This window comes from Sinohyriopsis cumingii, chromosome 4 (assembly GCF_028554795.1).
Source record: "Sinohyriopsis cumingii isolate HCF-2022 chromosome 4, ASM2855479v2, whole genome shotgun sequence".
Classification (NCBI taxonomy): Eukaryota; Metazoa; Mollusca; class Bivalvia; order Unionida; family Unionidae; genus Sinohyriopsis; species Sinohyriopsis cumingii.
In genome coordinates this window covers 85987998-86006376 of record NC_142964.1, presented here as the reverse complement: position 1 = coordinate 86006376, position 18379 = coordinate 85987998, and the positions used below count along the sequence as shown (strand labels likewise).

Here is an 18379-nt window from a genome sequence, read left to right as displayed (position 1 = left end):
AGTTACCTGTAGCAAAATTTCATGATGCTGACCTGAAAATTCACTGAGCTACAGATGCAGATGTCATTCAGGATGCTGAGCAGAATGAGTTATACCATTAGTTTATATTGATGAGATTTTAAAATTCCCAGATAGCGTGGACAGAATTATATACTCATACTAATTTTTCAAGTTTGCTTAATTTTTTAATATAATGTTAGCCAGGTGAACAAAATCAAGCTTGCTCTGTTGTCTTGTTATGTTTACTTCGTAACTCAATATGCCCAAGGGCCATGTTGTTTATGGATGGTCTTTTTGTTGATGCTTCGTCCCTTGTCTGCCATGTGTGGGCCATGCAACCATGTATTATGCACTCACAATTGCTTTTTACAATTTCTGTTCAAATATTACTCCAAGATTTTGACAAAATTTGACACATCCTGGTTGAATGCTATTTCAGATTTGTTCATAGGATGCTGATCCATGATGGCTGCCACTGTAAAAAAAAAAAAATCGACCTATCTCCAAGGAGAGAAAACAGATAGGTCTATCTCATGCTACCAGCAGAGATGAGACAATGAATTATTAGTTCTAGTTTGGACTTGAGTGAGCTTGAAGTAAATTCACTCACATTGGCTTCTTCTGTTCATCTAGTGTCCATCCCACACAGCAGCCAGAGATAAAGAAGTGTAATCATCTGACATGGCAGTAAAGGAAATACTTTCTGTCCAAAGCCACAGAGCATTCAAACCAAGAATGTTCTACTTAAACCCTACAGTGGCTTCTCAAGATCTTAGGCAGAATGAACATTGGTTGTTGGCTGTGGTCCCAGGTCTGTTTAAACTGGCAAGGAATCACCCTAATCATAAACAGTTTGTTGGGCCCTTGCCTCAGCAGGGGTCTTAGCTTCCTTTAAAACTTTCTTACCCATTGCAAGATTTGGTGGCTGTAGTGGCCAGCGCAGGAGGCCTATAAACTTCACCCTCCCCAAGAAAAAAGTTTGTTGGTCCTGCCAAATCCACCTTTTCCTTACATCCAGGTAGGTGCCAGACCATGGGCCATGTTTTAGCAGGTTGAAGCTTAGTGGGCTGTTAGGTAAATGTCATCATGATGAGCAGGTTGAAGCTCACTTGGACCTCTTGTTTTAAATTACAGATTATCTATTTGCATCAGTTCGTGAGACATTACTGCTAGATTCATCATTCATTGATACATCTACCAGGATCAGGGTCTTATTGTACATGTGATTTAAAACATTGATATTTGTATTATAGTTGCTGAGACTTGGACATTTGTTGAGAATTCCTTCTGATGAAAAGGGTCAAAGAGATGGTAAAGTTCTTCATTTGGTAGCAGAGGCAGCCCTAAAGGTATGTCACACAAACATGTGAATTGTACAATTGAATCTGTTTTGAAATCTCATGTACCTCTCTCTCTCTCTCACACACACACACACACAGAGAAATGGTTGCCTTCCTCAGTACTTGTGCAGAAAATATCACTAATATTTGCTTTCACTCAGCTATAATATGTTTGATTTCACACAGCTTTCAATAGTATTAAAATCATTATGATTGCTGTAATAAAACCTTTCTCATATGAGGGAAAACATTTATTGTAAGAGAATGAATTGGCAGTTACAGTAGTATCATTAATGAATCAGCTATTTCTTTACAATTTAAGTTAAAAATTCCCAGCTGCAAACTTTAGGCACACTAAAATATAATTACTTTTTCTCTTTCAGGATAATATCTGTGCCAATGAAATTATCAATTTCTTTGAATACTACATTTCCTGATCAGATTAAATTATGAATATAAGATTCACAATCTCTCTAAGCCAGCAATTCAAAAAGATGAAGTGTCAGTATACACGTTACAGACAAAGGGAATAAACTCTTACTCATTGTATCCAAATATGCCTGCTCAGTGGCACCAGTAGTCAACCAGTTTAAGCTTTGGCCTTGGTACAAGTGACAGCATCCTTTATCAAGCATGTCACAGTCGGCAAAAGATTTCTAACTATCTTTCAGACAAAATCCATGACCCATAGAATTCAAGGTCCTTCTTTTCAGAGAGCCCATTACTATTTTTTTCATATATTTTACACTGGCACCTCTCAAACATGGACATGTACAGCACTGATAACAACTTTGCTGCAGTACAAATGTCATATCTGCTTTTCTCTAAATGTTGTCTCTAATGTTGATTGTAAAGTGTTTGAGGGAACTTCAAAACTGGTGCAGAATTAGGTACGAAAGTCATTGATGCTTCAATTTGCAACTTTAGTGATATTTTGCTAAGTTAAATAAAAGTAGTAAGTGCATGGGAGTTGAAAGCCTGCATAGTCAATATAATTGATAGTGCAGCTCACCATTCCATGGCGTGTTGAAAGCCTGCATAGTCAATATAATTGATAGTGCAGCTCACCATTCCATGGCGTGTTGAAAGCCTGCATAGTCAATATAATTGATAGTGCAGCTCACCATTCCATGGCGTGTTGAAAGCCTGCATAGTCAATATAATTGATAGTGCAGCTCACCATTCCATGGCGTGTTGAAAGCCTGCATAGTCAATATAATTGATAGTGCAGCTCACCATTCCATGGCGTGTTGAAAGCCTGCATAGTCAATATAATTGATAGTGCAGCTCACCATTCCATGGCGTGTGCCATTACAGCTTCATCGATCATAACTATTTGGCTTCACAATTTTTGCCTTTTGGGGATGTACCAAGAAATGTTCCAGCTCTCCTCAGTACCCCGCCACTTTGTTATCCCCATCAGTCTGCCACAAAGGAGGCACAGGAACAGATGACAGTATCCTTGTCAACAAAATCAAACTTGCCCACAACATGACTTTTAAAGAATGACAGAAAGAACACTGAGTTTCTCTTCCCCATGCCTCCCAATAATTGCCATTAACTGATTAACCTCATGCCCACAGAGACTGCAAGTTGGTGACAGACTATTCCATTTCAGTCAGGCTTGGATCATACATTTTCTGAACATTGAATGGGTGAACCAAGTAGTTTCTGGGGGGCTTCGGACTTAATTTAACCAGCTCCCTCCTTTTCATGTTCCTCTTCTGTGTTGGAGATTCCAACAGGTCCAATGTTTGTAACCCAGAGATAATATGATAAGTCTTGCTATAAACTTGTCTATGAATGTGACCCAGTTCTAATGTTGGCATTGCGTATTAACATAAAGATTGTCTGTAAAAGTTTCTGGTATCATCAAAATAGTACACATATATTCAAACTGTCTAAAAATCTGCTGGATAATCCATGTTTTCCCTCAAAAATGCTTGATACTGAAACTCCAAATATGGTGAAGATTGCCCAAATAAATAATGGAGCCAAATCCCTTTGACTGGTTCAGGAATTGAATTGTGGAACACCATTATTATTACTCTAGGGCATGAAGACTGAAAAATGAACTTTAAGAAATGAGGTTTTTCAAGGGGAAATATACCATTTATTGAGATAGAAAAACTTACGAAATGCTGGAGGTGTTGGCTGCATTATCACAAATGAATGTAAACCCAGTTTAGTTTACTGGAAAAGTGGAAGTAAAGATAATAACCTGTATACATAGTTAAACACTTTATATCACACAAGTTAAGCATTGTCTTTCTTGGCACTCTTTCCAATGACGTATGTCAAGAAATCTGCAATCATATATTGGCTTAATGTAGCACAGATGACCATTGATTTTACAGTTATGAAAATGGTTAGATAATTCTGCTGGCTGTCTCAAGTTGAAAGGTTCTTTTTCCTTTATCATTACCTATAATGAGCTTGTAGCTAGCTTTGTTTTGAGAATTGCTTTATCTAAAGTTATGCAGCATGTCAGCTGTTTTTGTTACTGCGTATTGACAAATCTTCATTCAGTCCGTATGATAATTGAGGTGATCAAAGCAGTTTCACAGTCTTATGGTTGACTACTCAATCATCAGTTTTTTAGTACAGGTAAAATGTAATTAATTTATTATCCAACTTAAATTTTTAATTTTAGTCAGTTAAAAAATATTGCTTGGTGTCTGAAAATTTGTGTACTATTTTAACATTTTTAAACATTTTGAAAGTATGGTATCAGGAGAATTGGAGTGGGGTGGGGTTATTTAGGTTAATTATGATAATTCAACTGCCCAAACTTCAAACTATGTAACATTAAATTTCTGTTAGGAAAATTTTTAATATTTATTCAGAATTCCAGATTCTGAATGGTGCAGAACACTGTCATTTGTTAAATTTACATGGATTTATTTTGAGTAAACAGTACAAGCTTTTGATAACTTGTGTAAAACATTCTCAAAGGCTTGAGTGGTGGTATGGCATCAGGTGAAGAAGGAAAAGAACCAAGAGAAAATACCTTATTTAGGTAGATAACATTATGGTTTCTTGCCCATGTTGGAACTGTGAATTGAACCCAGGAATTGAGAGATACAGAGATATGTTACCTCTGTGCTGTTGAAGCCCCATATATTTGTTATGTTTAGTGAGTGATTAAACAGATCCCATTGCAGACCCACCTTACTCCACCATCATAGAGTATTCCTGGTTTCTTAAATTGTTCATCATATTAACTGTAGAACTTGAATCATATTAAAGGTTTGAGTCACATTCTCAGAAAACGCCATGCTACTTCATGCACACAGGAAAACACATGCACAAGCAGATAAAATCCATAATTCCTGCTTCTTAAATCACATTTTCTCATCTTTTGCAGGCCAGGGATTTTGATTTTGCATATTCCATATGTGTGGAGTTAATTCACTCTGTTCACAGCCCTGCATGGGATGTTTGTGTACAACTGGCCAAGCAGGATGGCTTGCATAACATCAAGCAAAAGTAGGTCCTGTCATATGTTTCAAAATATTTAGGTGCAAAATATTTTTTTTTAAGAAACCAAATTCACAAAAGATATTTGCATGCCTGTGCATGAATGTGGAAGGTACATTGTTACCTTTTTCTCTTCATCCTTCTCTCCATTCATCTGGTTAAGTTTTTTTTTGCATCATTGTGGAGGGGCATTTGTGTTTTAAATACATTTATATAATTCATTAAAAATAATGTCTGTAGAATTCATTCATTTTTATGCCTTGACAATGCAACTTTTGCTGTGTTTGTAAAATTGTAATGTTTCTAAAATATTATGATTTTGTGCTTTAATTATGTTGCCCCCCTGATGCTATTCTTTTTTCTTTCTAGGGTGGAGCTGTTGTCATTTGCAGTGACATTCTGCACCCCTGATATGATAGAAAAAGTTCTGCAGGCAAGAGCTTTGCTGGAAACCCAGGTAAACGGACACCTGATTAATGGAAAAATGCGTACTTATCTCTTTTACCTTGGGATTACAGTCCTAGTCATAGAAAATTTGTGTTAAGACATTAGTAAACATTTTATCATTTGCTGATCTTTTTGCAAACTCCCCCCCCCGAATCAACATCATTAGTCGTACAAAATTTGCATAAAGATTTTTGATGAAAGGTTTTCATTTGCTTACATTTCGAAAACTCATGATGGCTGTTCTTCATGCATGGGATGAATCATTTTGAAGACAGTTCATTTGGCGTGACATGCATGCTTAGTCTTTTTATTTTGAGGTCAAGGTCACTGTCATAGAAAACTTGTTAGGTTTTTGTGAATTTTTAAAAAAATACTTTGATAGATTTTGTTCATACTTAGGATAAGTCATTACGAAGCTGAGACAATTGATTTGGTGACATGAATGTTTGATACTTTGGGATCAAGGTTGCATATATAGCTCATTTGTCTTAAGGTTTTGATTAAAGTTTTGTTTTTCATTTGTTTATGTTGACTAAACCCCATGTTGGATTTTATTTGTACATTGGATGAATCATTATGATGCTTAAACAGTTAATTCTATGACATGCTTGCTGAACCCCTTGACCTTGTGGTCAATGTAATGCATTTTACAGCAGTGCTTTGAGCATGGGCCTAACATGCAGGCCCTGGTCACCTTATTTCACATCATCTTTTAAAAAAAACGTATTTGCTAAATTAAATAAAGATGCTATAAGTTTAGAAAGTCACATATGTCAGTTCATTTCAGTATTGAGTTAGTACCTGGATGTAAATTCAGTCACAGCTACACTTGTTTGGACAGTTTACAAATTGATAGAAAGAAATAAAGACAAGTAGATACCATTTCTCTTAATAAATGGACAGGGTTTTTTTCAGTGTTAGATTGAATTTGTATTGTGTACAGTTTCATCAATTGAGAGTTTCTTTCTTTCTAGTAGTACACTAAGAAAAAGATAGTTTAAATAAAAATAAGAATTTCATGCTATTGTACATAAGGATAATTGAGATTCAGTAATACGTTTAATCCTGTCTTGGAAGACCACAGCAAAAAGAGACCACCTGTGTTGAAAGACCATTTTCTCAGTGCACAGATTTGTTAGTTAAATAGTGCTTCGACCTGTCATGAAAGTTCATCTGTCTTGAGAGACCATAATTTGTTGGCAGAAGGAGTGTTGTTTCAAAACAGGTTCTAAAGTAGCAAAAGACAGTGCCACATGCACTTTATATTTTGTTTGCCATTTCTGTGACATAGCATTACGTTAATTCTGTACATGTCAATATGTGCAAAAGCCACCCTTAATTTAAGCAAATATATTCATACCTTTCTTATATGCTTCAGTTACTGTTTGAGAAGTTAAATTCTACAGTAGAGAATAGCAGCACAAGCAAGGGAACAGAGTCTCGACTCAACACATTCTCCGCGAGGGCTGCACTCCAGCAGACTCAGCAAATTCTGTCATCCACCACTCGCACCACACGTGCAGTGCTTTCCACAGTAACAGATGCCAAGTTTTGGCATGGAACCATCAGCCAGCTGAACAAAACATTGACACGGCAGATGTCACATGATAGGTGTGACAGTAACGAGAAGTTTATCCGACAAGGATGTCATCCTTTCTATGAGGGAATCATTGAGAACTGTTATTCTGACAGCGTAAGTGATGAACATAAGAATTATAAATTGTATGCAGAAGTTTCGTAGTTGTCAATATCTTTGGTACAATTTATATGGAAATTTTGAAAAAAGAAGTAATGACCATAACTTTCATATTTGTGAAAATTAAAGTCTTTGCTAAAAGCTCTAAATTAACAATGCCTCTGCTCTAATTCCTGGCGAGATTTTGAAAAATTAGGAAAAAATTGCCAGCAAAACCGATGGTCCTCTCACCGTGACTTGGCAAAAATTGACCATGCCAGTTAATCTGTTCTACTTACTTGTGCCTAGGCATATTAGGTGCATATTCACAGTTTGAGAATAAATATTTGCATTTCCACTCAACATTAAACATCAGTTATCAATTACTTGTTTCTACTGTACCTACTTGTCATCAGTCAAGTAAAGGTCACAAAGGAGGCCTGCTTCACTTTTTACATAGGTGCCCAACACTTGCCCAGTCAGGGCCCTGATGATGATCTGGTACTAGAATGGTCTAAATCGTGAAATTATTATATTTAGAATGAAAACATTGGTAAGAGTAACACTGTCAGACCAGAACAAAATAAGAACAGCAAAGTTTTCAAATTCACTGGCTCTAAACTTCTCTCAGTTCTATCTCATAAAGATGTGTGGTAGCTCATACAAAAATGGCACTTTCTCCACATTATGTTCCAAAATAAACACCAAAATACATCAGCAATATACAAATAATCACATAAATGCACTTGTCTCTTCCCCCACTGGATATAATATATTAATATTAATATGCCTGTCTTGCTTTGTTTACAGCCATGACGAAAATATATTTTGCTTTCCTTTTTGTCACCACTGACATTAGCTCAGTGTTCAAGCTTTTCTTTTTTTCTCAACATGGGTTTTCCTCCTTTTCAAACTCATTGATGTATTGGCTGTAATTTGTGCTTCTAATATTCAATTTCTCTGTATGCAGCTTCTTTTGGATGTGCTGGTTGAAGCTTTAGTACTGATATTAGTACACCTACTACTACCACCTTGAGGCTGCAACTTTGTAGCTAGCTGCTGCTCCTATATCTAAACACTGCAAGTAGGGTAATTTAAATCTTTCCTGCAAAGATCACAAAATGCCAGTCCTCTGGCGTTGTTTTCTTATGGACTGACCAGCTACATTTCCATCGAATTTCCATTTGAATCATTCCCATTTCTACACATTTTTCAAACCGTTATCCAAATCTTTTGGTGTCCTTTTCTCTCTCAGAAATTTAGATGCCATGTTTTACAAGCATACTTCTTTCTTGCCATTTCCATCAGTTTCCATTGCACAAATATTCATTGGATGAGTATAAACTTTTGCCACTGAGAACACTCTTTACAACAATTGTATGTTAAATAATATATGGAACAAATACTTTACACGGATCATTGCAGCATGGGACCAAATGGACCGTTTTTTAAAAACTGGGTCAGAGATGACATAAAAAAAATGGTCTTCATTGAGAATTTGATTTTTCTCGTAAAGAGAAAAGTGGAAGTTCACTTTAAAATAGAGAAAAATCTTGACTGAATTATGTAGAGTTCTCACCCTTTGAGACAGAATTAATAATGGGTTGAACAAAATTATGTTACAGAATTATACAAGATGCACACATTTCAATAAAACAAGTTATATAAATTAGCAAAATAATACACCATAGTGATTAAACAGAATAATCTGTGATTTAAACCTGAAGAAAAATATAAAATAGAAATATAACAAATGATAAGGGCTCAAAAAAATGTTTGGTTTGTTACTTGTCCTGCAGGGCAAATGCTTTAACCACTGAGCCACATCGGCTACTCATGGATGAGATCACATTAATTTTGAACTAATGATCCTGGGGAATGAAATAACCATCAAAACTCCATGAACCCACAGTTATATTGAGATATCTGTCATTTTATTGTACTGGGTCCTTATGTGTTTCAGCATTCTGCAGATTTCCAGCACATGGAGGTTGAGGTTAGCCCTGAGGTAGAGACCAGTGAGAACCTTCTGAGGACAGCTAAGCTGGAGGAAATGTTGACAGAAGGAAAGAAATCCCAGCCTGCATCAGAGGGTATGTGTGGGCTGTGCTCAGTAAGGGCAGCTATATGTTGCAAATTAATATCATTTACTTCTTACCTTGTTTAGGCAGGTTGTTAAAGAAAAATTAAAACAGGCCAGTTCAGTATATCCTTAAAAAAGTAGTTTTTACAATACCTTTTGACATATAGTTGAATTCCAAATTGGTTACATGTAATCTCCCCCCTGGAAAGTTGGAATGGGTGTCAGAAAAATAACCTGTAATGGACATCCCACTCAAGGGGAGTTATCCACCCTCATTTGCCTCACTCAGTGAAACTGGTATTGTTTCAGCCATATAGACCTCTCATTGGATAGGGACACTTAAAATATGTTGTCAGAATGAGTCTCAAAATGCAAATCTAGTATATAAGACCCAAAAAACAAATCTAGTACACATACAGTTGTTTACCTTTTTTATTACATACATGTATATAATGTAGCCTCATATACAAAGTAGAATTTTATTGGCTTTACCTAGCCCTTTTAGATTCCTGTAATATGTTTACTACATACTTTATATATGATATAGTCTAATCTCTGGTCACATAGGTTGCCCTGCATATGAAAATGATATAGATTCCAATCATTCTGGATTTTGTGGAATTATTACAAATATTTAGTGAAAATTGGGCATTCCAAATCATATTGATAAAATTCTGGAAATTCCAAATTTTATGGGATTAAGATTTAAACCAGAATCTTTAGCATGGACAGAGTTAGGGACACAGTGCCAGTGCCAATCTGGGTGCCACTAACAATGGACCTGTCTTTAACTTTGGACCTGTCTATACCAGCTGGGTGCCACTAACAATGGACCTGTTTTTAACTATGGACCTGTCTATACCAGCTGGGTGCCACTAACTATGGATCTGTTTAGACCAGCCCTGGTGCCACTAACTATGGACCTTTCTAAACCAGTCCTGGTGCCACTAACTATGGGCCTGTATAAACCAATCCTGGTGCCACTAACTATGGGCCTGTCTAAACCAATCCTGGTGCCACTAAGTATGGACCTGTCTATACCAGTCTGGGTGGAACTAATTGTGGAGCCAGATATATAAATAAAAGTGCAATGCACTGTGGAGTTGCAACAAGGGCAATAACTCTGAGCATGCAACTGGTTAAGGAGCGGCACTGAAGAAAGTGAACTACTGTAACTGAGCAGATACAAGGACACAGGATATAGTAGAGCCAAGAGAATGAAGTTAAATGAAATGAACATCCCAGATTGAATTGTAATTGAAATATATTTTGTAAGACTTCACTGAGTACACTTCTCTCTTGATAACTTGCATACAGCAGGGACCAAAAGCAGAGACTGTAATACAAGTGAGGGAGCAAGTTACAGAGTGACCTCAACAAAATTGAGAAGAACATCAAGAAAACATGATACCAACCCTCTGAAAGATTGTTAATAAAATTACTCCAAATAAGTATTTCTTGTTTAATATGCATCAAGATGGTGACTGCATCGCTGAAGTTCATTGTGCCCTGCACACACACACACCCTCTGTATAGCTAAGAGGATACATATCATGTCATTTTCTTCAGTTAACTGACTTGGTTGGATATTGCATGATATAGCATAATGGCACATATGGACCTTCATCATGTTATAATGGGTTTTTGCTGTATTAAGATAAGCCTCTTTCCAAAGGATATTCACTCAAGAGATTATGAAATTTTGCCCTTTATATTGAGGTTAAACCAGTCTATAAAGGATGGTGACTCAAGTGATCATAAATTTTTTCACAATGGACCATTTTTCTTTATATCAAGGTTAAACCAGTTTATAAAGGAAAGCCACTGAAGGGACCATAACATGCTGTCGTCTGGAATGCTTATCTTTATATTAAGGTTAAACCAGTCTGTAAAGGACAGTTGCTTATGGGACTATGACATTTTGTATATATAGACAGGTTTCCATTATACTGAGGTTCCATTTGTAAGGGAAGTGAGTCTTAGATATTGTCTTTTATGGTCATTATCCATTATATAAAGGTATTGGCTAATGCAATGATATTACAGTAGGTTACATAGGGGACATACCAACCAAGGTCATGATGAAGGTTGTGGGCATGGCATGGGTTCACAATGGTGGTGAAATTGTTGTTGCCAGGACTGTCAGTTTGAATTTTCCATATTCACAGTGCTGCTTCAGTTAGCTGGGTCAACATTGGCATCCGATAGCAGTTTAGGTCTGGCTTATCTGCTGGCCATGGATCGGGTAAGTAACTCTTTGCATGTATATTGTTGAAAATAATACAGTATTATACAGATCTAAGTATAGATGTTTAAAAATGTGTGCTTCAAACCTGCTTTACACAATATGTCACACAAAATGCCATGATTTTGTACTTCCAAACCTTTTTGTTAACACCAGTATTGGACAGAGGTGTTTATTACAACTGTATTAATTCTAAAAACCACATTTAAACTTGAAAATGTTATGTCTCCTCCCCCCCCCTTCCCACAATGAAAAAGTCAGTCCAGAATGCAAAGTATATTTATTTTGGCCAGAGAGAAGCAGATCTTGTAGTCAGACTGCATCAGATATTGTACCTATACTCAAGGTATTTTGAAGTATGCATTTCTAAGGAGTAATATTAACTTTTGGGATTTACTGAGGTCTCATTAATACACATTTTTATTTTTCACACATAAACCCTAAGATAATATTCTTAGAGGTAATCAAAAGTTAAATTATAAATATAGCATGTAGTCAAAATTTTGGACAATTGGGGATCAGCAGTTTTCTTGTCAACAAATGGGGAATTTGTAAACATGTAAAAAATTGAAATGGATTGATGAATAAATTGGTGGACAGACAAACTCAAATTTATAGATGAAAACAAACAGATGTAAGGACATACAGATATGGATGAACAGGTTAATGGATGGCCCTGTGCACAGACAAACAGATGGGCAGATTGAGAGGGCAGATGTGTAGAATGCACATACAAGTGAATGGAGTTTTAGACAGATGTTACAGTTGTCCACTGAATAACTAGATGGAGGCACAGGTGGACTTTCCAATAATTGTATAGTATTCAAGCATGTTAGAGACCAATTATAGCATCTGTCAAACAAAAAACACTCAAATTGGATGGAGGAGGGTGTTACACCTATGGCACAAATACAAACTTCAGTCAAGTATATATCTTTCATTTCTCTGAACAAATTGCTCTCTACTGTAGGTCTGCTGAGTAGAACTAATCTGTTTAACTGTCTTCAAATTCTCTACAGAATTTCACAATTTATATCCAGCAAGTAAACAGTTTGACAAATTCACATTATTTTGATTTTTAAAAATATAGCTTAGAAAGAGTACTTACATGTATGTTTCTCATCTTCACACATGCAGATAGGTGTTAAGTATACCATAACTACACAAGCTGCCAAAAAGAGGAAGCTCATCTTATCAATTTTTATAGTAAAATCTGCATTTCAGGTAGGGAATAGGAATATTTAAATCCAAATATTTGTTTACTTATTTATATAACAGAATTGATCTTTCACATCAGTTAATTAAAATTATTCTAAATAGTTGGATTTAAACTTAACAAGTCTCAGCTGACAATAGTGTATAAATGAAATAACGTAAAACGCATAGACCTAATTTATAATTGTTTCTTTTCATGTGTGTGTACTATCATCTGTGGATAATTTTTGCACAGACTTCTTGTTGCAATTTTTGTTGCCAAATTAAAAGTCATTTAAATTAAATCCACAAACAGAACAAAAGGCTTTAGGATGAACATGCTCTTATTGACAGAATGAAGATTTTATGCAAATTAACAATTCAAACATTTCTTGTCACAAAAATAGACAGAAGGTCTCTAAAATTGTGTAGTCATAACATTGTCCAATTTTTTTTGTTTATTATTTTACAAGTGTATATTACATCCTGATACTAATTACATGTTTTACAACTAATTTTTATTATAATCTATAATGAGATTTAGTGGTTAAAAAATAATATAATACTAATACTGTTTTGCCCACTCACAAATATAAGAGATGAAATAATTACATGTACAGTGGTAATAAAATGGAAATGATTCAAGTTGTGTGTCTCCATTGCAGCCATCTGAGGCAGAGAAATGCTTTGATGGTTTTCCCAGCACTGATATCTCACTGCAGCTGGCCATGTATTACTATGCGCTGCAGATCTTTGCTGCTACAAAACCTTGCTCAACTACTGAATTCTACAATCTCTACACACACCCTCCCACCAGAGTTATCCAAAGAGTCGTTGATTTGGTAACCCAGAAGTTGGATTTTGATTGGCCAGCTGATGTGATGGTGCTAGTGGACAAGTTGAAACACTACAATGAGATGCTTGAAGACTACACACAGGCAAAAATACTGCAGAAGCTGGGTCGAGGTGAATATTGTACATACACAAAATGATATGTAACTATTGCCCATAAAATAATGGTGAGAGGAAGGTCATATGAAATTGTGTAAATTCTGCTTAACTTATCCACCCTTGAACTGACTTTTATATTTATTTAACAGAAGATCACAAAATGGCTGCTTTCATACTTAAAACTGTATGTTTAACCTGCAGTCTCATTTTGCAACTGATGTCATTTGGTACAAAATGCTTGTCTTGTTTTTTTTTCTTCCATTAAGGACTGTTCCATTAAAACACACATGGGACCCAGGGAAGGCACTTTTAAAGTGGGGTACTCACCGATACATGCAATTGGAATTTTCTTATCATTTTAATATGAACTCCATGAAATCAAAGTACCCTGGCATATATTTTTTAAAAACCGCCTTCCCTACTTACCATTTATGTTTAAATGGAATAGCCCTGATCAGCATCATTATTTTAAGCAGTATGTTGTGAGGTATCTGCTTTCTTTTTTTTTATTGACATTTCTGGTAGCGTAGATCAACCAAACAAGGCATTATCTCTTAATCTATCTTTGGTCAGATTTTCGGCTGCTCGCTAGTAATTAATATATTTATATAGACTGACATTTATATGTGCATGGTAAGTAAAATTCCTCTTCTTTTCACTCAGAATTAAATCCTTCAGAACACTCACATGTTCTGTAGTAATCCCTGTCATCAGACCAGAACACCTGCGTTTCAATCATCCGTTGACCCTTTGTTAAATTTCTGATGCATGCATGGAAGGTAGCACCACAAATGTAAAAAAAACAAAAACATCTTACTTGTTGGTCTCTTCAGTAGGCATGGAGGAATAGTAACTGCAGTTGACCAAATGACTATTTCCTTTTTTAAAAATGTACCCAGATAAAATAGATTGCTGAAATTTCAAAGAAAACAATTTACCTTTGAAGCACCGATTGTTTTGAAAACATACTAAGCAAATGGAAAAAATCAGTCTCAATCATGCAATACTATTATTAAATGATGCCACTGCAATAAGAAATGGGCATTTGTTTTGTTCTCCAAAGCTGTCCTTTAGCGGTGACCTCAATAATGCATGCACCCTTCATCAAAGAAAGCTGACTACAATCTTCAATAAAAATAAAGAACCTTTCTTCAAATTAAGTCAGTACCAAATTTAAATAAAAGAAATGGAATCTGATGGATTTTTTCATTTTCCAATATGACTGGAACACGTTTACTGTGTTTTGGACGTTTCCATTTTGCACTGAAAAAGTTTATGCTTATGAACGCTGCCAACGGCGGCTTAAAATGCAAACTAACTTTTACTGACTTGGGATGTACTGAAAAGTAAATGTGCTTCATCATTCATTACGTGATTGTGTTATGTTTTTCCACTGAATTCAGACCTATATGACCTGTGACTAAATTATTGAAAATTTTAAATATGTGTGTGTGCATATTTTTTATGGAATTACTTATATTGTGGATTCAGTGTATGTGATGAGATTTGCGGGTGATTACATGGTGGTGATACTCTATTCATGTATATATAAAAGGTATAAAAGTATATGTACCAATCCATGGTTCTCTAAATTAAAGTAAATTATTTTATATGCCTTCTCTGTTTTCACTACAGGTGTATTTCTCATTTAACGTGCAATGATTTAACTGTGCAAATGAAGCATGTATTTTACTGCCTGCATTTATTACCTACCAGCCTCCCACAAATTGTTGGGGGTACATGCATAATCTTCTTCAGCAAACTGACCTGGTTGCTTATAACATAGTTCGGTCTATAACATGGTCAGGTTCTATGGCTCCCAACTACTGTGTTATAGCAGGCTCACACTGTCTGTGTAGAGAGTACCAAAATATTGTATGTGTAGAATGTACCAGAATTATGTGTGTGTTGAGTGAACCAAATTTATGCATGAGTGTAATCTATAAGAATTAAGTATGTGTACAGTGTACCAGATTTGTTAATGTGTGTAGTGTACCAAAATTATGTATGTGTACAGTGTACCAGGTTTATTTATGTGTGCTAAAGCTGTAAGAATTTCAGGAAACTTCTACCAGTACCTGTCGATCCTAATGATCAGTTACCTGGTACCCATTCAAAGAGAAATTAGATTAAATGTGAACCTTTTTTGTAGGTTCATACATGCCAACCCCCAAGAGAGGTATTAAGTGTAATTATTACTAATATAAGTGTCAAACATACGTAATCTGAGCATAGAAAGAGCAATCCATATATTACATGCCATAATTACAAAAAAACTATATGAAAAACATACATTTTTGCCTCTTACCTGGATCTGCAGTTAAAATTCTTGTCAAATCGGCTAAATCCATGTGGATTAGTACGAAAGTATAGACACAAAACAAATTGATAAATTATTTATGCATAACACTCACTTTAATTTGTATACATGTCAAACTTTTGTTGAATGGTCATGAAGTCCATAAATGATGTATGCTGTTAACATCAGTCAAATTCTTCTTTCAAACTTTTTTAAGCGCTATTGATTTGTCCTTTTCCTGATGCAACATGTTTTAAGTTTGACAAAACCCCTCTCCTCTAACATTTTTCATGAGTCACATCGATAAAGCTGGTTTCAATTAATATCTGGTGCCATGTTTTTTTTTCAATTTAGACTGGTCTACTACATAAGTTTGTATCAAAATATAATGAATCTGTGACATGTGGTTTCACATTCAAGAAACCTGTCTGTTTTCTTGGAAATGTTTTATGTACAGTTACTATAAATAGAAAATAAGGAAATTAGACAGTGGTCTAACAACGGATAAATGCGCAGCAGCTAATAGTCACACAATGTGAGCTTCAGACTGTAGTCATTATGTGTATCACTTGCTCCTGATGTCTTTGATCTGAACTTGGAAACATGTATTTTTTTGGGAGGTTTTTAAAAAAAGTAAGATGGATACCCAGTTGCCCATTATATTACCCAGATTATTATGAATGGGCAAGTACCTGGGTACCCGTTGACAGCTTTAAGGTGTGCAGTGTTCCAGAATTATGAACATGTAGGGTGAACCAGATTTATGTATTTGTGCAGTGTACCAGAATTATATATGTGTAGACTATACCAGATTTATGTATGTTTAGAGTGTACCAGATTTATTTATGTATAGACTATACTCGATTTATGTATGTGTAGAGTGTACCAGATTTATTTATGTGTGTAGTGTACCAGAATTATGTATGTATGGTGTACCAGATTGATGAATGTATAGAATGTACCAAAGTTATGTAAGTGTAGATTGTATCAGTTTTATATGTGTAAATTATACCACTTTTTATGTAAGTATTGAGAGTACCAGATTTATTTATGTATGCAGTGTACCAGAATTTTATATGTGTAGATTATACCAGATTTATGTATGTGTGCAGTGTACCAGATTTATCTGTGTGTGTAGTGTAACAGAATTATGTATGTATGGTGTACCAGATTTATGTTTAGAATGTACCAGATTTATGTATTGTAGAGTGTACCAGATTTTTGTTTGTGTAGATTTGTATCAGTTTTATGAATAGTGTAAAGTATACCACTCTTTATATGTGTCTTGAGTGTACCATATTTATGTATTTTTATAGTGTATCAGTTTATGTATATTGTAAAATATACCACTCTTTATATGTTTGTTGAATGAACCAGATTTATGTATTTTTATTGTGTATCAGTTTATGTATATTGTAAAATATACCATTCTTTATATGTGTATTGAACGAACCAGATTTATGTATTTTTATGTAGATTGTATCAGTTTATGTATGTGTTAAGTATAACATTTTTTATGCATGTGTTGAGTGTACTGAATTATTGTATGTTTAGAGTGTACCAGTTTTTGCCATTTCATTTATGATAGTCATATCAAGCTGGTAGTAATGTGGAAAAGAAGGAGCTAATTACATGAAGTAGTTTTGTAATTGGTCATTGGTCATAGCATAATCATAGACCAGCTTTATATGCAAAATTTAATGCACACGATAGACTTATGCCCCTGACATTTAACCCTGTTGCTGTCTAGTGGTTAGAGTGGTCATGTCATGTCTTATTCTAAATCAATGGACAGAATGAATTTGATGTTACACTGAAATGTTGATTTAGCCCATCAAAGTTGGGTTTTCTTTCAACAAAACAGTGTTTTCGGAATTCCTCTATATTCCTAAATGCCATGTCTGAAGAATTTCATTTCTGCTCTGCAACTCTAGTGTGAAGCTTTTCATTAGAAAAACATCACTCAGGTTTGATTTACTCCATATTATGGTTTGTACAACCTTGAAAAGTTCTCAAATTTGAGGGTAGCCTTGAAAACCATCGGACACAGCTTTGTCATTAACTGCTAGCAGATGGCTTCAGAGCCTTTACAAATTTTAGCATTTTATCCATCTATTTTTTAAATACTATTTCATTTTTTGTTATATTCTTGCATTAACTTTAAGCCGAGTACCTTCAGTTGTAAGCAGGCTATTTCAGAAGATAATGAGAATTATGTGATTTTCTTTTTCTATTAGGTATTGATATTGTGAGATTTGCTGAAGATGCTGAATATAAAAGGGAGACAGTTCTTGGCCTTGCAATGTAAGATATTTATTTAAAATATTCCTTCTTTATTCAAGTTAAACCAAACTGTATTTTGTCATTTCCAAAATTTCAGTTTCTCTGAATTCACTTTGATTTGTGGCATTCCTGTTGTCATGGAATCTGTGGTTGTCCTGGCTAAAAGCCAAAGGAACGATGATCCATACATAGATATAATAAGGACTTTGTACAGCACTTAATCTATAAATGCTAAGTGCTTTACACTATTAGTAACCACATAAGGACACACACACACACACACACACACACACACACATACATATATATATATATATATATATATATATATATATATATATATATATATATATATATATATATATATATATATATATATATA

At 35.0% G+C, this 18379-nt stretch overlaps 1 protein-coding gene across 3 annotated transcripts in view; it reads left to right on the top strand.

Annotated features, from left to right (window-relative positions):
• LOC149801591 (NBAS subunit of NRZ tethering complex-like) overlaps window positions 1-18379 on the top strand; it is a 249282-nt gene that overhangs the window by 145599 nt on the left and 85304 nt on the right. For all 3 annotated transcript variants that reach the window (XM_089955839.1, XM_089955838.1, XM_089955840.1), the window contains exons 37-44: window positions 1254-1349; window positions 4708-4829; window positions 5190-5277; window positions 6646-6960; window positions 8906-9035; window positions 11194-11270; window positions 13130-13430; window positions 17952-18018. In XM_089955839.1, coding sequence (XP_089811965.1) covers window positions 1254-1349; window positions 4708-4829; window positions 5190-5277; window positions 6646-6960; window positions 8906-9035; window positions 11194-11270; window positions 13130-13430; window positions 17952-18018 — 1196 coding nt within the window. The remainder of the gene's footprint in view (window positions 1-1253; window positions 1350-4707; window positions 4830-5189; window positions 5278-6645; window positions 6961-8905; window positions 9036-11193; window positions 11271-13129; window positions 13431-17951; window positions 18019-18379) is intronic.